The sequence below is a fragment of the Bubalus kerabau genome, chromosome 6 (assembly GCF_029407905.1).
Source record: "Bubalus kerabau isolate K-KA32 ecotype Philippines breed swamp buffalo chromosome 6, PCC_UOA_SB_1v2, whole genome shotgun sequence".
Taxonomy (NCBI): domain Eukaryota; kingdom Metazoa; phylum Chordata; class Mammalia; order Artiodactyla; family Bovidae; genus Bubalus; species Bubalus kerabau.
Window position 1 is genome coordinate 43,137,095 of NC_073629.1, and position 23,043 is coordinate 43,160,137.

General features: G+C 36.3%; 1 protein-coding gene across 2 annotated transcripts in view; it reads left to right on the plus strand.

Annotated features, from left to right (window-relative positions):
* The window catches only part of DPH5 (diphthamide biosynthesis 5), a 39,878-nt gene extending 27,032 nt beyond the window's left edge, over positions 1-12,846 (plus strand). For both annotated transcript variants that reach the window (XM_055584947.1, XM_055584948.1), the window contains exons 6-8: positions 8,052-8,091; positions 10,019-10,122; positions 11,751-12,846. In XM_055584947.1, coding sequence (XP_055440922.1) covers positions 8,052-8,091; positions 10,019-10,122; positions 11,751-11,974 — 368 coding nt within the window. In that variant the 3' untranslated portion in view covers positions 11,975-12,846. The remainder of the gene's footprint in view (positions 1-8,051; positions 8,092-10,018; positions 10,123-11,750) is intronic.
* Positions 12,847-23,043: the final 10,197 nt, after the last annotated feature.

The window sequence follows — 23,043 nt, forward strand, 5'->3', positions numbered from 1 at the left end:
TGAAAAAGTTGGCTTAAAGCTCAGAAAACAAAGATCATGCCATCTGGTCCCATCACTTCATGGGGAATAGATGGGGAAACAGTGGAAACAGTGTCAGACTTTATTTTTGGGGGCTCCAAAATCACTGCAGATGGTGATTGCAGCCATGAAATTAAAAGATGCTTACTCCTTGGAAGAAAAGTTATGACCAACCTAGATAGCATATTGAAAAGCAGAGGCATTACTTTGCCAACAAAGGTCCGTCTAGTCAAGGCTATGGTTTTTCCAGTGGTCATGTATGGATGTGAGAGTTGGACTGTGAAGAAAGCTGAGTGCCAAAGAATTGATGCTTTTGAACTGTGGTGTTGGAGAAGGCTCTTGAGAGTCCCTTAGACTGCAAGGAGATCCAACCAGTCCATTCTGAAGGAGATCAGCCCTGGGATTTCTTTGGAGGGAATGATGCTAAAGCTGAAACTCCAGTACTTTGGCCACCTCATGCGAAGAGTTGACTCATTGGAAAAGACTCTGATGCTGGGAGGGATTGGGGGCAGGAGGAGAAGGGGACGACAGAGGATGAGATGGCTGGATGGCATCACTGACTCGATGGAGGTGAGTCTGAGTGAACTCCAGGAGTTGGTGATGGACAGGGAGGCCTGGCATGCTGCGATTCATGGGGTCACAAAGAATTGGACACAACTGAGCAACTGAACTGAACTGAACAAGTATGAAAGGAGAAATTAACAATAACACAATAATAGTGGGAGACTTTAATACCCCACTCACACCTATGGATAGATCAACTAAAAGAAAATTAACAAGGGAACACAAACTTTAAATCATACAATAGACCAGTTAGACCTAATTGATATCTATAGGACATTTCACCTCAAAACAATGAATTTCACCTTTTTCTCAAGCGCACACAGAACCTTCTCCAGGATAGATCACATCCTGGGCTATAAATCTAGCCTTGGTAAATTCAAAAAAATAGAAATCATTCCAAGCATCTTTTCTGACCACAATGCAGTACGATTAGATCTCAATTACAGGAGAAAAACTTAAAAATTCCAACATATGGAGGCTGAACAACACGCTGCTGAATAACCAATGAATATCAGAATATATCAAAAAAGGAATCAAAATATGCATAGAAATGAATGAAAATGAAAACACAACAACGCAAAACCTGTGGGACACTGTAAAAGCAGTGCTAAGGGGAAGGTTCATAGCAATACAGGCATACCTCAAGAAACAAGAAAAAAAATCAAATAAATAACCTAACTCTATACCTAAAACAAGTAGAAAAGGAAGAAATGAAGAACACCAGGGTTAGTAGAAGGAAAGAAATCTTAAAAAATTAGGGCAGAAATAAATGCAGAAGAAACAAAAGAGACCATAGCAAAAATCAGCAAAGCCAAAAACTGGTTCTTTGAGAAGATAAATAAAATTGACAAACCATTAGCTAGATTCATCAAGAAACAAAGGGAGGAAAATCAAATCAATAAAATTAGAAAAGAAAATGGAGAGATCACAACAGACAACACAGAAATACAAAGGATCTTAAGAGACTACTATCAGCAACTATATGCCAATAAAATGAACAACGTGGAAGAAATGGACGAATTCTTAGCAAAGTACAACTTTCCAAAACTGAACCAGGAAGAAATAGAAAATCTTAATAGACCCATCACAAGCACAGAAATTGAAACTGTAATCTGAAATCTTCCTGCAAACAAAAGCCCAGGACCAGATAGCTTCACAGCTGAATTCTACCAAAAATTTAGAGAAGAGCTAACACCTATCCTACTCAAACTCTTCCAGAAAATTGCAGAGGAAGGTAAACTTCCAAACTCATTCTATGAGGCCACCATCACCCTAATACCAAAACCTGACAAAGATGCCACAAAAAAAGAAAACTTCAGGCCAGTATCACTGATGAACATAGATGCAAAAATCCTTAACAAAATTCTAGCAAACAGATTCCAACAACATATTAAAAAGATCATACATACATCATGACCAAGTGGGCTTTATCCCAGGGATGCAAGGATTCTTCAATATCGGCAAATCAGTGTAATACACCACATTAGCAAATTGACAAATAAAAATCATATGATTATCTCAATAGATGCAGAGAAAGCCTTTGACAAAATTCAACATCCATTTATGATAAAAACCCTCCAGAAAGCAGACATAGAAGGAACATACCTCAACATAATAAAAGCTATTTATGACAAACCCTCAGCAAACATTATCCTCAATGGTGAAAAATTGAAAGCATCCCTAAAGTCAGGAACAAAACAAGGGTGCCCCCTCTCACCACTGCTATTCAACATAGTTTTGGAAGTTTTGGCCACAGCAATCAGAGCAGAAAAAGAAATAAAAGGAATCTAGATTGGAAAAGAAGAAGTAAAACTCTCACTGTTTGCAGATGACATGATCATCTACATAGAAAACCCTAAAGACTCCACCAGAAAATTACTAGAGCTAATCAATGAATATAGTAAAGCTGCAGGATATAAAATCAACACACAGAAATCCCTTGCATTCCTATACACTAATAATGAGAAAATAGAGAAATTAAGGAAACAATTCCATTCACCACTGCAATGAAAAGAATAAAATACTTAGGAATATATCTACCTAAACAAACTAAAGACCTATATATAGAAAACTATAAAACACTGGTGAAAGAAATCAAAGAGGACACTAATAGATGGAGAAATATACCATGTTCATGGATTGGAAGAATCAATATAGTGAAAATGAGTATACTACCCAAAGCAATCTATAGATTCAATGCAATCCCTATCAAGCTACCAACCGTATTTTTCATGGAGCTAGAACAAATAATTTCCCAATTTGTATAGAAATACAAAAAGCCTCAAATAGCCAAAGCAGTCTTGAGAAAGAAGAATGGAACTGGAGGAATCAACCTGCCTGACTTCAGGCTCTACTACAAAGCCACAGTTATCAAGACAGTATGGTACTGGCACAAAGACAGAAATATAGATCAATGGAACAAAATAGAAAGCCCAGAGATAAATCCACACACCCATGGACACCTTATCTTTGACAAAGGAGGCAAGAATATACAATGGAAAAAAGACAATCTCTAACAAATGGTGCTGGGAAGATTGGTCAACCACTTGTAAAAGAATGAAACTAGAACACTTTCTATCACCATACACAAAAATAAACTCAAAATGGATTAAAGATCTAAACGTAAGACCAGAAACTGTAAAACTCCTAGAGGAGAACATAGGCAAAACACTCTCCAACATACATCACAGCAGGATCCTCTATGACCCACCTCCCAGAATATTGGAAATAAAAGCAAAAATAAACAAATAGGACCTAATTAAACTTAAAAGCTTCTGCACATCAAAGGAAACTATAAGCAAGGTGAAAAGGCAGCCTTCAGAATGGGAGAAAATAATTGCAAATGAAGCAACTGACAAAGAAGTAATCTCAAAAATATACAAGCAACTCCTGCAGCTCAATTCCAGAAAAATAAACAACCCAATCAAAAGATGGGCCAAAGAACTAAACAGACATTTCTCCAAAGAAGACATACAGATGACTAACAAACACATGAAAAGATGCTCTCATCACTCAGAGAAATGCAAATTAAAACCACAACGAGGTACCATTTCACGCCAGTCAGAATGGCTGCGATCCAAAAGTCTACAAGCAATACATGCTGGAGAGGGTGTGGAGAAAAGGGAACCCTCTTACACTGTTGGTGGGAATGCAAACTAGTACAGCCACTATCAAGAACAGTGTGGAAAAACTGGAAATAGAACTGCCATATGACCCAGCAATCCCACTGCTGGGCATACACACCAAGGAAACCAGAATTGAAAGAGACACGTGTACCCCAATGTTCATTGCAGCACTGTTAGCCAGGACATGGAAGCAACCTAGATGTCCATCAGCGGACGAATGGTTAAGAAAGCTGTGGTACATATACACAATGGAGTATTACTCAGTCATTAAAAAGAATACATTTGAAACAATTCTAATGAGGTGGATGAAACTGGAGCCTATTATACAGAGTGAAGTGAGCCAGAAAAAAAAAACACCAATACAGTATAATAACACATATATATGGAATTTAGAAAGATGGTAATGATAACCCTGTATGTGAAACAGCAAAAGAGACACAGATATGTAGAACAGTCTTTTGGACTCTGTGGGAAAGGGCGAGGGTGGGATGATTTGGGAGAATGGCATTGCAACATGTGTATTATCATATGTGAAACGAATTGCCAGTCCAGGTTTGATGCATGATACAGGGTGCTCAGGGCTGGTGCACTGGGATGACCCAGAGAGATGGGATGGGGATGGAGGTAGGGAGGGGGGTTCAGGATGGGGAACACATGTACATCTGTGGCAGATTCATGTCAATGTATGGCAAAACCAATACAATATTGTAAAGTAAAAAAGAAAAAAGACATTTAGGTTGTCTCATGTACAAAGTTCTCTATTATTCAATAATATATAAATTTGTACATTATCAGAACCCCAATTAATATGTCTCTTTAAAAGAGAAGACTGTAGAAAAGTTTTACTAATGGTTAGCATTTCTTATAGGGTAGAATTTGGAAATTATGTAGAGCAAAGGTTAACAAACTACCTCTGCTGGATCAGATCTAGGCTACCACCTGTTTCATAAAGTTTAATTGGAACACAGCCACGCTACTTCATTTATGTATTATCTATGTCTGTTTCATGCTACAATGGCAGCAATAAGTAGTTTTGACAGAGACCTTGTGGCCTTCAGAACCTAAAATATTTACTACCTGGTTCTTTACAGAAACGTTTACTGACTCCTGATCTAAAGTAAAATTCTGCCTAATGTAATGTACACCCTGTATTCCCCAGTGATTTTCTTTCCCATTACCTTGTGTAACTTCTTGTCTTACCATTCATCTGAATTGTTTTATTAACTCGTTGGTTTTCTTCTTTACTTCATAAGAGCAGGGACTTTGTCTTACTGATTCCTCTTTCTAATGTCTAAAAGTGTAGCACAGTGTAGCTGTCCAACAGATATGTAATAGAAGTTAATTGGTTAACGTTTACTTTTAGTTTCAGACTTGATCTTATTACCCATTGTCATAGAAAATCTTTAATTCTTGCTAGTTCATTCAGTTTCAGCTAGATTACATTCCTTTTTAACTCCAGTAAGAGTGACACCTAATTAGTTCTAGATCTAGATCAGGCCATGCATGCTTCTCTGGTATTTTTTTTTGGCTTATGCCTGAATCCCACAATTTACTGGTATGATAATGCTTTCTTATTTTAGTTAATTATCAGTGTAATTTAGTAATTCATTATTAGCTAATTAGCTTTATAGTTTTGTGTTTGGATTTTCCATGTGGAAAGATACTAGTCTCCCTCTTTAGTAGTTCTTATTGGCAGAACTTATTTTGTGGTTCTTGTTAATTCATGTGGAATATGCCATTAAAGGTATCCATCATGTTATCTTAAACTTAGAGCCAATTAAGGCCAGCGCTATGTAGAAAGTCAAAGGAGAATGATGCAAGAGATACAGGCATTTAAAAAAGCTTTTATTAAAGGCAGAGGTAGAAATATGCAACTGAGGGATGACAAATAGGGATTCATTGGAGCTCAGATATGAAGTGTGTGTGTGTGTGTGTGTGTGTGTGTGTGTGTGTGTGTGTAAACAACAGAACTGAGTTTTTAAAACAGAATGGGGATAAAAGTAGTCTTAAGAGGCAAGCTACCTGTGATAACATCTTCATGTATCATGAAAAAAATGGAGGAAAGGGGGGAAAATTGGAATTATCTTTTGGAAGCTTTGAAAGGGCAGTTAGAAATTCAGCTCACAGTATTTATGAAGTATTTATGCCCACTGTGGAGTTAGGTTCTTCTGGAATACCAAGGAAGTATTAGACCTGGGTCCTGCTCTCAGGATTTTGAAATCTAGTTGGAACTAATGTGCTGTGTACCTGAAAGTTGAGAGAACAATTAAGTTCTATTGTATGTAGAGGCAGGAAGGACAAACCAGAACTTTGGCTCTTGAACTTTCTCTAAGAGCTGCTGCCTCTTTTCTTGGCTTTCCTGGGAAAAGACAAACAAGGTTAAACAATATATCTTCCTTGCTCCATTAACAAAAACAGGAACAAGGTGTGAAGTATAAGATATCATGATTCTGACTTCGCAAACCATAGATCTCATCATTTAATCACCTGGAGTTCTCATTATTTTTAATTAGTATGTATTTATTGAATGCCTGCTCTTATGGGCCATACCCTGTAAGGATTAGTGAGAATATGTCATGGTAAGAAACCATAGAGAATTTAAAATTTACTTGGAAAGGCAAGACTAATATATATGATGTAATTGGAGATTAACAAAATATAGCACTAATTGTATGTCTGTCTCAAAGGACAAAGAGCCTTTGGGAGGAAGTCTGTAAAGGTTTCTGAAGGAGTTGGGACTTTTACTCCACTTAAGAGGTAGATAGTTTAAATTGAGCTGTCATAGTAGAGCCACATAAACAAATTTATTCAGTAGAATTTATGGTGTATCTGCTAGGTATTCTACATTATGCTAGGTGCTGGTACTAAAATGAATAAGAGAAGCTTACATTCTAGAAAGTAGAAAGGAATAAATATGGCCTGTGTAAATACAAGGTAAGATGAGTCTGGCTTGAATTTATTCACTAATACAGACTTACATTAGTGAAGAAGCATTTGCCCATAAAAATTCTCCCCAGCCCTCTTCATTTTTAAAATAAAATTCTATAGAATGTATCATTTAAAAAGTGAAAAAATGGAAAATATTAAAAACTTAACTATCACAAATAACATTTCAGAAGCTCAAGGTGAATGCATTAATAAATGTTTACTTTTTAAAAATGATCACAACTATTAGGTAGAGGAGATCTAAGTTGATGTTTATATCATTAATTGTATTGCAGGCCATATTTCAATAACAGATATACATATTTCCTATATGTGCCATACAGTGAAAATGCCTAAATAATGAATTTCAAACCTGAAAAATATATTCATTGCTGGTTCTAAGAACATTTAGAATATATGTAAGGGATTATCTCTAGAGCATTTTCCAAGCAAATACTTAGTATTCTTTGTAAGAAAAACTTTTATAATCACTTGAGAAAGTTTATAATCACTTGAGAAAGTTGTCAAAGTCTATCAAAAAGACCACTCAGTTACACTATATTTATTTTTGCAGTAACAAACTTTGGCCGAACCATTTGTTTTTAGCATGTACAACAGGAAGCAGCTGTTGCTCTTGCTGTTGTGTACTGAGTTCCTGTGAGGATGTAGAGTGATTCTGCTCTTTTACCTTCTACCAGATTGTTTAGCTGAGCATCAGTGATTACAAAGCATAAAGAATCAAATCTTTGTGATGTTTGCATCATCAAGCTTTATGAGAGCAAGGGCTATATGTGTTTTGGCTGTTGTGGCTACCAGTCCATGCTTGGGAAATCCCCATTAAAGTATGAATATTTGGTATTAAAATGTTTCATAAGTTACTGGCATGTCTTACCATTCACACAAAAGCGAAAGTCTCTTCAATATGTGGTAAGAATTTTCTTTTATTTACATTACATGCATTTAAGCTTATATTCCAGTGCCTGAAAAATAGGTAAGAATATGAACATGTTAAAAAGAACTTTCCAGTTGGTTCTGTGCAGTTACCAGCTAATAGAAATGAACACAAAGATTTTGATTAGCTGTTAGATAGTGTATATGCCAATATTTGTCTAACTCTTTCCTGTCTTCTTTTCCAAGAGGAAATTCAGTCCATTCAGGATGGTCTCAGGGCCAACCTCATGTTTGTTTTCTAACTAATGATCTTTATACAACCACAAGCTTCCATTCTTCTTTATATTTCCTTAAAAATGTGGCCAGATACAAGTGTGAGGGAAGATTGTCACAGACTCTCAAATTAGCATTTTAGAGACTTGAGAATAATATTTACCAAAAATTTAGGTGTTTCAGCTGAAGTTTACATGTAGGATTTTGGGTAAAGTACTTAATTAAAATAGAACTATCCTTTTTTGCTTCCTACAGACATCAAAGTAAAGGAGCAGTCTTTGGAAAATCTAATCAAGTAAGTTCGTATGCTGAGAATGCTTAATTCTATTTTAATTCCATGGACTATAAGTTCTACTTAAATGACATAAGTTCTAAAGATTTTTGAAAATCAGTTTTCAGTAACAGTGCAAAATTTAACACTTTCAATCTTATGAAATGTTAAGCAGTATGATAGAATAGAAATAGCAGTAAATTTCATGGGTTCAGTATTGAGAACAGTGGTTGGCACCTAATAGGCACTCAGTAAATATATGTGGAATGAGTTAATTGAGACTCAGAAAACACGGGTTTGAGTCATGAGTTGGACTCTGGTTATGTGCTCTTGGGAAAGTTACTTCCATTTCTGAGCCGTATTGTCTTCAATTGTATTTTGGGGGAAACAACCCCTTTTTACTTATAGATGCAGTGTCCCATACAATAGCTGCTACCCACATATAACTTAACGAGAGCTTTAAATACATATGACTAATGTAACTGAGGAATGGAATTTATAATTTAGTTTTAATTAATTTAAAACTAATACTCAACTAAGTAACTAGATAACATTTAAGTATATTTAGAACAATTCAATATGTAAATCTACTTTTACAACCATGAATTTTATGATCTGAATACGGATCAAGTATTTCCAGTGAAAATTTAACATTTGAATTAAGATGTGCTAAAATATAGAATACATTCCAGATTTCAAAGACTTAATACAAAAATGATGTATAATAATTTGTATAGGAATAAATGTTGAAATATAACATTCTGGATATATTGGGCTAAATAAATACATTATTAAAATTAATTTTGTCTTTTTTTACTTTTGTTATTGTGGATACTATTGAAAATTTTAAATTCTATTTGTGGCTTGCATTGTATTTCTCTTAGACCTGAGTTACAGAATTGTTTTGAGAGTCAACAAAATAATCTATATGAATTTTTTTGTAAACTGCAAAAGCAGTATTTTGACCATTGAGCACATTTGATAGGCTTTTGAGGCATACGGAAGTAAACATATCTTATCCTCCAAGACTTTGAGATATTTATTGCTGTAGTTTACTTTTCTTAGAGGAAGATATGAAAAGAGGAATATGTGGTTTAAACATGGTAATAAAAATGAACCCTATAAAATCGGATTAGAGTATAGAACAAATTTCTACTTATTTTGAATTATTTTTGCCTAAAGTACCACTTTGAATAAGAGTAAGTAGAGACATTACTTTGCCAACAAATGTCCGTCTGGTCAAGGCTATGGTTTTTCCTGTGGTCATATATGGATGTGAGAGTTGGACTGTGAAGAAGGCTGAGCACCGAAGAATTGATGCTTTTAAACTGTGGTGTTGGAGAAGACTCTTGAGAGTCCCTTGGACTGCAAGGAGATCCAGCCAGTCCATTCTGAAGGAGATCAGCCCTGGGATTTCTTTGGAGGGAATGATGCTGAAGCTGAAACTCCAGTACTTTGGCCACCTCATGCGAAGAGTTGACTCATTGGAAAAGACTCTGATGCTGGGAGGGATTTGGGGCAGGAGGAGAAGGGGACGACAGAAGATGGGATGGCTGGATGGCATCACTGACCAGATGGACATGAGTCTGAGTGAACTCTGGGAGTTGGTGATGGACAGGGAGGCCTGGCATGCTGCGATTCATGGGGTCGCAAAGAGTCAGACACAACTGAGCGACTGAACTGAACTGAACTTTGATTTAAGCATTTATCTTTAAGTTGTTGCACTTATTTCTGCCAACATTTCAGTGAGATGAGAGAGCATTTGAAATAGGACAATGAAGAAAGCTTAAGAAACTAAAGGTAAATGATATACTTAAAGTGAGTAACAAGTGGCAGCTTCAAACAGAACATAGAATGTGGTAATTGAGTATACCTGGGGAAATAATTACATTAAAAATGTATTATGTAATTTCATGGCTAAGAACAGTGGCATCTACTTTTACACTTACAGGGGAAGAAAGATCTATGAACCTCCTCGGTATATGAGTGTCAACCAAGCAGCCCAGCAACTTCTGGAGATTATTCAGAATCAGCGAATACGAGGAGAAGAACCAGGTACTCAGGAATCTTAAAAGGGCTCTCATATTCCCCTCATGCTGCATTGAGATGAGTATGTAACATCTGAAATACACACATGCATTACCAACACCACTGAAGTGAGTCAGTGTGTTTGCGTTCATTTTTTCCTTATCATTTTTTTCATCTTTCCCTTAAATCTCATAGGCTGAAAGTTCTACTGAAAGAAAAGTAATGGATTTCTTTCTAGTAATATTAATATTATTCTAGAAAGTAAGGATTTTTTTTTCAAATTAACTATAAATCAGATTCTATGTAAAATTATAGCTTAGTATAAATATTTTGGTGAAATACAGAACCTCCATTTTAGCCCAAGTCTATAGTGAGCTCTATCCTGCAAAAGTATACTTATTCTTCTTTTTCTCATTCTCAACACTGAGACCAGGTATAGTTGTTTTTTCAGGATAAAGACAAGAGAATTTACCCTTGCATTCTTAATATCTAGACACAGTAGATGTGCTATATAATAAAATGTTCATTGTCAATAGATTTTTATTGAGAGGTTCTTAAATAAATCTGTCATTATATTCTGTTACAAGGTGCTGACTGGCTTTGAACACATATTTCTTGATGGAAAAGATACACAAAGAGATTCTTTAATAACCACTGGCCTCCGTAGGCCTTGTTAAAACCATGAAACATATAACCTGCAGGGGTGCTCTATCCCCATACCTTTGTGCAGAGTTCCTTACATTCCTGCTTGTCCTTGGAGAAGTCATTTGCCCCATTTTGGTCATTTTTCAATCAGGACAGCTTTTCCAACTAAAGAAAATCACAAAAGGGTCTGCTAAAGAGCAGACACACGGGAATGAATAATGAAGTTCACTAATGTATGTTATTTCAAACTTAAAAGCATAAGTAATGTCATAATGTCTTTCTTCAGGGCTATATAGTTTACTAAGTACTTTATATCTATTATCTTAGTCCTTAAACCACCATTTATGAAGCATAGTTTTCCCATAAAAAAGAAGAAACTGAAGGTTTGTCATACAGCTGAATGGTCAAGTACAGACTCAAATCTATGTATTTATCTCATAATCTTCTGTTTTTTCCGGTATATCTTGGTCAATGCGAAAATATCTCAAACATTTTATTTACAGTATAAGCATGTAATAAACACTGTCCACTCAGAACCTAGTTAAAGACAAATGCTATGTGATAGAGTATGGATACAGGTAATTATTCATCAAGTCCTAAAATTTTAAACTAAAGTAAGTCTTTGGAATTCCGAAATGGTAAAGTTAGGAAGTACTACTTTACTTTAAATGTTAGGTAGTACAAATGGAAATGGCAACCCACTCCAGTGTTCTTGCTTGGAGAATCCCAGGGACAGGGGATCCTGGTGGGATGCCGTCTCTGGGGTCACACAGAGTCAGACACGACTGAAGCGACTTAGCAGCAGCAGCAGCAGTGCAAATAATTTAGAAAAGCCTTAGATAAATCAGCAGATAGTATGTCTATAATGAGTGACTAAAGGAGATTTAATATATTTGTGACTTATTTGGGACTTCTTTAAATGTATTTTTGGTACTAGTGTTAGTTTGAGTGGATTCAGGATAATGCATTTACTGAATTGAATGGTGGCATCTTTGTTTTTCTTTTAATAGCAGTCACCGAGGAGACACTCTGTGTTGGCTTAGCCAGGGTTGGAGCCGAGGACCAGAAAATTGCAGCAGGCACTTTGCAGCAAATGTCTACTGTGGACTTGGGAGGACCATTGCATTCCTTGATTATCACTGGAGGCAGCTTGCATCCACTGGAGATGGAGATGCTAAGTCTGTTTACCATACCAGAAAATAGCTCTGAATCCCAAAGCATTGGTGGACTCTGAATACAGGCATTTTCTATTGTGAGATGTTAATTTCAGTCATATATACGCATACACATATTTGTATAACAAATCAAACAGGTCTTTTGGTTTACCTAATAAGTATACATTGAGTGACCAAAAAGAAAGATATTCCAACAGTGCTTGGTTTCCTGTGTCAATGAGTTTTTACCCTGTGATATCATCAGTTGTTGCTGCTATTTTGGCAGTTTTTCAGGATGAACATACGTGGAACAGACCAAATTGGAGAACTTACAGCTAGATAGCCATAGACAGAATCATTTAAAAGCAATGTCTGTTTATGAAACCAGTTTATACAAGATAGAACTTTCTTCTTTAAAAAATCTGATGTCCTGACTGCGAGATACATTGTCCTGACAGCATGTGGTATTAATGCATATAAACAGAGATGAGAAGAATATGTTACCAGCCAACAGTCCCACTTACTTAGGACTCAGCTGAGCACACGCCACAGAATGACATCCTTTTGCTTTGCTTTGTCTTGTTTAGCTGACGTCCTAATTATGTGCCTCATATTCTGCTGTATTTTGGAGGTTATATAATTATTGAATTATAAATGTTCAGCCAGCCATGTACAGTTGCTGTTTGGTTTTAAATAGCATCTTTCACATCCACACTGAAAAGTGGAAAATTTGCTGACTACAAAATAAAATTTTTAAAAATTTAAGCTTGAAGACAACAATAGATTGGTCAAGATTTGTCATATCACTTAACAGTTAATATGCCTCCATATGTATGCAAGTAGCCACATTCTTCTTCCTAGTTGTAAATCACACTCCATTTATTATGTTTCATGACTATGAAGTGTTACACTTTTTGTCAGTTCAAAATAGAAATAGCCTTGCTCCATGGTAGTTTAGTTGGTCTAACTCTGATTTCAGTTGACCCTTGAACAACACAGGTTTGAACTGTGTAGGTCCACAAAATACATACTAAGTACTGCACAGTCTGGTCGGTTGAATCTGCAGTTGGTTGAATCCATGGATATGGAACCACAGATGTTTTCAACTGCATGGAAGGGTCAGTTCCCCTAACTCCTATATTGTTCAAGGTCAGTCAACTCTGTTTCCATGGCCTAATCAGTTTATCTGACCTCTTTGCTCAATAGATTCACTAAAAGTTGAGCAACTACTTCCCTCTTTTCTGGGAGCAACAATTAATAGGAGATTATTTTGAGTTAATTCATTTGAGATAAAAGATATTTTAATATATGTGAACCATTCTACTTTCAATCTGTCAGATGCAAAATAAGAGAGACCCAAGGACATTTAAGTAACAGTTCTGTATTTTTTTTTCTAAAGCATTAAATTAAACAGTGAAGAATTATAAAATGAAGGACTTCTGATTTGGGTAGTGGTGGAATAGCTTGTAATGTACAAACTCTCCCAATGATAAACTCTGGGAAAATATAATAAATAACTGTCTAAAGGCACCAAGGAGTGACCAGAAGTAGTAAGAGAACTATAGTTACATGATTTTTCCCTCAGGGAATTTACCAGTCAGTCTAGTCAGTGGGAGGCTAGAATGGAAGAGAAAGTTTCAGTCTTAATGACTTGAGTTGTTGGAATTGGCTGCTGCTGGAGGAGCTGTATACTGAAGGAGAAAATTCTAGAAATGAAGGTGGCACGGAGGGAGGAGACTTCTAATCTGCATGATTTCCTCTTAAATCTTTGGCTAACTCTGGCATTGTGCGTGTGCAGGGAAGACTCCAGTGAACCTGGTGGAAAGCTGTAGCTGAGAGGCTGAAAAAGCTGAGCAGAGATTGTTGCTCTCTGTTGCAAGAGAACTCAAAAGAGTTTGAATCCCAACAAGTTAGAAAGCTTGTACCTTAGACTTTGCATCAAATCCCTAGAATGGTTGTATATTAGCAGTAAAGGCTGTGCCTAGGGCTAAGGATTTGTGCTAAAACTAAAGACAGAATCTTTAACATAATGTGAAATCAAGCCTCCATAAAATCAAAGTGACTAGCCAATAATTACCTGCCTGCTAGAACAAAGCTTATCACTTCCAGAGCATAATAACAAAATGAATCAATCTATCAACAATGCCTCGAATGCTATAAAATATTATGAGGCATGCAATGAAATAGGAAAATATGACTTAAGGTCAAAAAGAGAAAAACACAGTAAAAAGAGATCCTACCAACCCAGATATTGGAATTAGCCAACAAGGATTTCAAAGCAGCTCAGAACTGTGTTCAAGTATGAAAAGGAAAAGTGGTTGTAGTGAATTAATGTAAATGAGTACTCTTAGCAGAGTAATGGAAACAAAGAGAAAACCCCAAATGGTTGAAGTTAACAACAGAGTGCAGATGATGAATAGAAATTTTCTGAGGAAAAAAGGTTGGAGGGAAGAATAAAAGAGCACAGAGCCTCAATGCCATGTGAGGCAGTATCAAGCAATTAAACATACATGTGATTGGGTCCTCAGAAGCAGAACAGAAAACAAATAGGACAGAAAAATACAAATAAAACAATCTTCATGAAAGCAGAATTAGTCACCAGCAGACGCACACTACAAGGAAAGCTGAGGGAGGTGTTTTGGGTTGAAGGTAAATGACATCAGCTGAAAGGAAGGAAATAATAAAATGTAAGTATAAATGACTATCAGATTTTCTTTGCTTTATGTTTTTAAAAGCTATTGGGCTTTCCTGATAGTCCAGGTTCGATGCACGATACTGGATGCTTGGGGCTGGTGCACTGGGACGACCCAGAGGGATGGAATGGGGAGGGAGGAGGGAGGAGGGCTCAGGATGGGGAACACATGTATACCTGTGGCGGATTCATTTTGATATTTGGCAAATCTAATACAGTTATGTAAAGTTTAAAAATTAAATAAAATTTAAAAAAAAAAAAAAAAAAAGCTATTGGGCTTTCCTGATAGTTCAGTTGGTAAAGAATCTGCCTGCAGTGCAGGAGATCCCAGTTCGATTCCTGGCTTGGGAAGAGCTAGTATTCTTGGGCTTCCCTGGTGGCTCAGCTGGTAAAGAATCCGCCTGCAATGTGGGAGTCCTGGGTTCAATCCCTGGGTTGGGAAGATCCCCTGGAGAAGGGAATGGCTACCCACTCCAGTATCCTGGCTTGGAGAAGTCCATGAACTGTATAGTCCATGGGGTTGCAAAGAGTAGGACACGACTGAGCGACTTTCACTTTTAAAAGACAACTGACAATTTAATATAGTATTGTGGCGTGTATTTAGCTATAAAATATGTGCAAACAATAACACAAGTTGCAGGGGGAAAGGGAATTATACAGTTGCAGGATTATTACATTTTATTTGAAGTAGTAGAATAATAATTGTAGGTAGACTGTGTTAACAGAGAAGGCAATGGCACCCCACTCCAGTACTCTTGCCTGGAAAATCCCATGGATGGAGGAGCCTGGTGTGCTGCCGTCTATGGGGTCGCACAGAGTCAGACACAACAGCGGCTTCACTTTTCACTTTCATGCATTGGAGAAAGAAATGGCAACCCACTCCAGTGTTCTTGCCTGGAGAATCCCAGGGACGGGGGAGCCTGGTGGGCTGCCGTCTTTGGGGTCACACAGAGTCGGACATGACTGAAGCAACTTAGCAGCAGTAGCAGCAGCAGACTGTGTTAAGGATATATATTGTAATCCTTTGGCAACTACTACCAAAAAAAAAAAAAAAAAAAACCACACACACACACTTGGCAGAAGTTAAAAAAAATGAGTAGAATTAAATACTGAAAGACATATAATTAAACAAAAGAGGACAGGAAAGGAGGAAATAAACATTAAAAAACATAAGACAAAGAACAAACAAATAGTGGAATGGAAGACTTAAATCCAGCCAAACCAATAATTGCTTATTGGTATCACAGTTGTAAATTAAGTAGTCCGACCAAAAGGACTAGTTTTTTTTTCAAAGGCTTAACTATATGTTGTCTACAAGAGTTAAACTTTATATATAAAGACTCTGGATGAAAGTAGAAGAATAGGGAAAAAATAAACAATACAAAGAGTAAGCATAAGAAAACAAGTGGCTGTATCAGCATAAGACAAAATAGACTTAAAAAGAAGGAGTATACTCAAGAGATACTTTCATAAAGAAAAGGGGCAGTTCATAAAGAAGACAATCCTGCATGTGTATGCATTGAATACCAGCTTGAAAATACATAAGGCAAAAATTGGCAAAACTGAATGAAGATGCAGACAAATCCACAATCAAAGTTGGGGATTTTAACAACCTTCTCTCAGCAACTGATAGAAGTAAACAATATCAGTAAAAGTATTGATTTGAACAAACCAACCATTTAGGTCAAATTGTTAGGTCACTACAGTCAACAGTGGTAGAATAGATATTTTCAAGCACACATGAAACACTTATGAAAGTAAACCGTAAGCTTGGCTATTGACCACACTGAAATTAAATAAAAATTGCTGGCAAAAAAAAAAAAAAGATATCTATAAAAGTCCCAAAATTTGGAGATAAAAGAATGTATTTCTGAGTAAAAACATAAAATGTGAAAATTTGTGGGATTCAGATAAAGTAGTATTTAGAAATTTACTGCTTTAGAAAAGAAGAAAGTTTTAAAATCAGTGATCCAATTCTGGAAAAGCAGAGTGTATTAAATTTTAAGTAATTAGAAGGAAGCATCCTGGAATGCAAAATCAAGTGAGCCTTAGGAAACATTACTACGAACAAAGCTAGTGAAGGTGATGGGATTCCTGTTGAGCTATTTGAAATCCTAAAAGACGATGAGCTGAAAGTGCTGCACTCAGTATGCCAGCAAATTTGGAAAACTCAGCAGTGGCCACAGGACTGGAAAAGGTCAGTTTTCATTCCAATCCCAAAGGCAATGCCAAAGAATGCTCAAACTACCGCACAATTGCACTCATCTCACACACTAGCAAAGTAATGCTCAAAATTCTCCAAGCCAGGCTTCAACAGTATGTGAACTGTGAAATTCCACATGTTCAAGCTGGATTTAGAAAAGAGAGAGGAACCAGAGATCAAATTGCCAATATCTGCTGGATCATCGAAAAAGCATGAGAGTTTCAGGAAAACATCTGCTTTATTGAGTACACCAAAGCCTTTGACTGTATGAATCACAACAAACTGTGGAATATTCTTAAAGAACTGGGAATACCAGACCCCTGACCTGCCTCCTGAGAAATCTGTATTCAGGTCAAGAAGCAACAGTTACAACTGGACATAGAACAGCAGACTGGTTCCAAATCGGGAAAGGAGTATGTCAAGGCTGTATATTGTCACCCTGCTTATTTAACTTACATGCAGAGTACATCATGTGAAATGCCAGGCTGGATGAAGCACAAGCTGGAATCAAGATTTCCGGGAGAAATATCAATAACCTCAGATACTCAGATGACCCCACTCTTGTGGCAGAAAGCGAAGAAGAACTAAAGAGCCTCTTGATTAAAGTGAAAGAAGAGAGTGAAAAAGTTGGCCTAAAACTCAACATTAAGAAAACTAAGATCATGGCATCCAGTCCCATCACTTCATGGCAAATAGATAGGGAAACAGTGGAAACAGTGAGAGACTATATCTTTGGGCTTCAAAATCACTGCAGGTGATGACTGCAGCCATGAAATTAAAAGACACGTGTTCCTTGGAAGAAAAGCTATGACCAACTTAGCATATTAAAAAGCAAAGACATCACTTTACCAACAAAGGTCCATCTAGTCAAAGCTATGGTTTTTCCAGTAGTCATGTATGGATATGAGAGTTGGACCATAAAGAAAGCTGAGTGCCGAAGAATTGATGCTTTTGCACTGTGGTGTTGGAGAAGACTCTTGAGAGTCCCTTGGACTGCAAGGAGATCCATCCTAAAGGAAGTCAGTCCTAAATATTCATTCAAAGGGCTGATGCTGCAGCTGAAACTCCAATACTTTGGCCACCTGATGTGAAGAACTGACTCACTGGAAAAGACCCTGATGCTGAGAAAGATTGAAGGCAGGAGGAGAAGGGAATGACAGAGGATGAGATGGTTGGGTGGCATCACTGACTCGATGGACATGAGTTTGAGTATGCTCCAGGAGTTGGTGATGGACAGGGAAGCCTGTCATGCATGGGGTCACAAAGAGTCAGACACAACTGAGCGACTGAACTGACTGAGAAGGAAGCAAATACTTCACATAAGATCAGAAACTGGTAAAATAGAAAATGGACAAATAGTAAAGAAAAGCCAATAGAATGTCAAAAATATTAAGGGCTAATAGTAAAAGTTGCCAGGGGATGTAATAACTGAAAATCTCATTATTGGTAGGTATATAAATTGGCACAACTACTTTGGAAACTAATTAGCAGTTTCTTATAAATTAAACATACAACTGCCCCATGAACTTTCAAAACCAGTCCTATGTATTTACTGAAAAGAAATGAAAACCTACTGACAAAAATAGTCCATGAATGTTTATAACTTTGTATCTTTATTCATTCATAGCCCCAAACTGGAACCAAGCATGTGTCCTTTACAGGACAATGGACTTAAAAATTGTAGTATGTTTTGCAATGGAATATTACTTTACCGTAAAACAGAATGAACCACTGCTGACACAAAAAACCTGAGTGAATTTTAAAAACAGGTGAAAGAAACCAGACATAAAAGGGTACACTTCCATTTCTATGAATTATAGCAACAGGCAAAACAGTGCTTGAAAAGAAAACAGTTGTTATGGAGAGCGTAAGAGTGACTAGAATAAGAGAGAGAGTGAAGAGTGACGAGTGACTAGGAGACAGAAAGGCACTGTGGTCATGGAAAGGTTCTGTATCTTGATGTGGTATTGATTGTATGCATATAAATATTTACCAAAATTCATTAAGTTGTATAAATTCAGGATCTGTGCATTTTTCTGTTAGGTTTTCCAGATAAAATAGGGTTATGCATTTAAGCTGAATTTCAGATCAACAACTTTTTAAAATACGTTTATGTTCCATTCAGTATTTGGGACACTTAAGAAAATATTTATTTGAAATTGAATTGAGTGCCTGTGTTTTTATTTGCTCAATTTGCCAAATCTAATCTTTATGTAATTTAACCTCAATAAATGAAACTGTAAAATGAAAAATGTGCACTATTCATGAAATAGTTTAATGCTATTTTAAACTATTATACAGTGAAACTGCTTTCATAATCTAGACACAGACTAGTTCTAACTCGCACAAAATCGCCTTCACCCTGTCCCTTTATGTTCGCCCCTTCTACCCACCTATAATGCCTGGCAACCATTGATCTGATCTTTCTCTGTAGTTCTGTCCTTTTGAGAATATCATGTAAATGAGACTGGCTTCTTTCAATAAAATGCTGTTTAAGATGCATCCAAGTTATTGTTATGTGTCAGAAGTTCATTTTTTTTAATTGCTAAGTAGTAGTCTCATATAGACACAATATTCTTTATCCATTAACTATTTGAAAGAGATTTGGGTTTTTTTCAATTTTTAGCAGTTATACATATAGTTGTTAAAATAGTCACATACTGTTACTTGTATGAATGTAATTTTTATTTCTCTAGAATAGACACCCAGCAGTGCAATTGCTGCATCATATGATAAATGTACATTTAAGTTTATAAAAAACTGCCAAAATGATTTCCAGAGTGCCTATGTCATTTTGCTTTCTTGCAAGCAATGTGAGTTCCCATTGCTGTGTATCTTTGTCAGCACTTCATATTGACAGTTTTTTTATTTTAGCTCTTCTGATAGGTGTGTTGTGGTATATCATCATAATTTTAATTTGCATTTTCCTGGTGACTAATAATGTTGAACATCTTTTCATGTATTTATTTACCATTTTTATACCCTGCTTAATGAAACATCTGTTCATGCCTTCTGCCCATTTTTAATTTGAATTTTCTTATGGTTAAATTTTGATTATTCTTTATCTATTTTGGATATAGAGCTTCCCAGGTGGCACTAGTGGTAAAGAACCTGCCTGCCAACGCAGGAAACGTAAGAGACACAGATTCGATCCCTGGGTCAGGAAGATCCCCTGGAGGAGGGCATGGTAACCCACGCTAGCATTCTTGCCTGGGAAATTTCATGGACAGAGGAACCTGGCAGTCTGCAGTCCATAGGGTCGCGAAGAATCGGGCATGACTGAAGCGACTTAGCACACATACCTACTGGATATAAGTTCTTTGTCAGATTGTGATTTGTAAATATTTTCTCCTAATCTGTAGCTTGTCCTTTTATTTCCTTAACTATGTCTTTGCAAAGCACAAGTTTTTCATTTTGATGAAATCCAGTTTATTAACTTTTTCTTAATCATGTTTCTGTTACACTGTATGAGAACCAATAAGCAAACTCAAGGACATGTAGATTTTATCCTATGTTTTCTTCTAAAATTTTTTACAGTTTTGTAGTTTACACTTATCTGTAGTATATTTTGTTAATTTTTATCTGAAGTGTGAGTTTTAGATGAAAGTTGTTGTTTTTTTTTTGCATGGAGATATTCAATTGCTTCAACACCGTTTGTTTAAAAAGACTGTCATTATTGAACTGTTTCTGTGCTGTTGTCAAAATCCGTTTGCCATAATTGTGCTGACTGTATTTGTGTGGATCTATTTCTGAACCCTTTGCTATTCTGTCGGTCTATGTCTCTCTCCCTTCTGTACTAGCACACTGTCTTGATTTCTTTAGCTTTATGGTAAATCTTAAAAGCAGCTAGTGTAATTCCTCTAGTTTTCTCTTTTTTCAAAATTGTATCTAGTTTAGTTCCTTTGCCTTTTTATATGAATGTCAGAATGAACTTAACATTTATGTAAAGCTTGTGAATTTTGATTGTAATTATCTGATCATGTTGCATTTCATGTAGATATTTTAGCATTTATCCTTTGGGCGTTTGCTTAGCTTCCTGTATCTTAGCTTTATGTCACCAAATTTGGGAAGTTACCAGCTATTGTTTCTTCAAATATTTTTTTCAGCACTTCTGCTTCATCATTCTATGTCGAGTCCTCTCCTTCTGGGCATCTGATAACAAAAGTGTTAAGACATTTCTTATTGTCCCACAGGTCTCTGAGCTCTGTTTATTTTATTTTTTTTCCAATCTATTTTCTCTGTTATTTAGTATGGATCATTTTTATTGATATGTTTTCAAGTTCACTGACTTCTCTGTCTTCTCCATTCTGCTGTTGACTTGATTTTAATTTTGGATCCTGTTTTAAAATTTCCATTTGGTTGTTTTTATATCTTCAGTTTACTGTTTTAACTTTTGTTGCAAGATAAGTGATTGCTTGTTCAAGCATTTTTGTAATAGTTGCTTTAAAGTCTTTGTCCAATAATTCCAACTTTGGTATCATCTCAGCCGTGGTATCTGTTGATTGTTTTTCAACTGGAAGTTGAAATTTTCATGGCACTTTGCCAATTTGGATTGTAGCTTGAACATGTTGAATATTATGAGATTCTGGTTCTTGTTTAGATTCTGTGGTTTGTGTTTTAGCAGGCAATGAGCCTGGTTAGGTGCAGGATGCAATTACTAGTCTACCTTCTATGGGCTGAGGTTCCAGTGTCAGTTGGGTTTTCAAGGACTGCAGTTCTTTTTTGATCTATCTCAAGTTTATGTGACCCAGGCTGGGACCTAGACAGTTGGATATTTAGTCTTTTGGTATGCCAGGTAGGAAGGATCAGATACAAGCCTTACTGACTTGAGTGTGAAACTTGGGGTTGATCATTGACTTTTCCAAGTTGCTTTCCTGAGCTTCTCTTCATGATCTCGCTACTTCCTGGTTCCCTAGGGTTTTTTTTTTTTTTTTTTTTTTGCGCTCGTTCAGAAACTTGGAGTTCTGTTTATTCTGTTGCTCTGTGACTCTTTCATGATTGGGCTTACATTCTGACCCATGTGCAGAGGTGGACAGAGGAAAAAAGCCACAGGGAGATACACTACCCTTTTGAAATCATAACTCAAATAGAAAAATTCTTCTCTCAGTTGTCATTCTTGTGGGTTTCCTTAGTTGGTGGCCACCACTACCAGATTGTTTTTGGAAGCCAACGGGAAGTCTTTGCTCTGATTTAACTACAAATGTAGTGACTTTGTCTTGTTTTGAAGCTCTGAGGAAATCAATATGAACTGTGTACAAATTATTGCTCAAGGGGAAGTAGTATGATGCACATACAGGACAGATAACCCCTGTGAACTTGAACAACAATCTGATCTAACAATGCTTAGAGTAGAAAAACACCCTAATGGCTAATCAGACAGACCTTATTATTATTATTATAGTTTTAGAAGCAGTTGCAATGTTTTCAAAAGTCCAGGTCAAATGGCAGGGTTCTAATTGCACTGAAACTGTACCTATGCTTTCCTGATTTTCCTAAAGTCAGGAAATATTTTGGGGAATGCTTTTGTTTTCATATTATTTTGTTTTTCTTCTGGCTTTAGCAGTGACTGCCCTACAAAGAATACAGTTCACTTTGCCAATCCATATAGTTCTATTTTTCAAAGAGGTGCTAAACTTCATATTAAAAGCATAATTCATCCATTTTTTCAATAAATTTTGATTGCTTAAACTGTGCCAGAGTATTGTCATACTATTATACCAACTGCTGTTGGTTATAGGACTTTATTAAAGCCTGAACTTCATGGTAAATTATCTTTAAAGTGTAGAAGTAGAGCTGGATTAGCTGACAGAGTATTTGAATGAGCTAGAATCCTATTAAAATGGTGTTGTCTTTTTCTCTTTTTCATGCAGAATGAAAAATAGTAAATTACTGTCATTCTGTCTAATCTGTTAAACCTGCTTGCCTCTTCTCCCTTTCTTTGCTGTTTCTTTGGTCTAGAGTAATGCAAAGTTTGCTTATTCCATATCATGAGTAATGAGATTGAATAAGGAGGGAAAGAAAAGCATTACAAGTTGCTGAAATTATTCAGAGGAATTTGTATTTGATGAGCATTTAAGACAACCACTCAAGATTCTTGAGCTGAAGGAATTAAAAGTGGAAACTGGGTAGCTTACTTCATTAGTATAACACAAGTTGGCTTCTGGGGGAAGGAAGCAAAAACTCAAAAGATTGGGTAATGAACTGTTATAGTAAATAATTTGCCTAAACATGTATGTAAACAGAAAGGGCTGCTC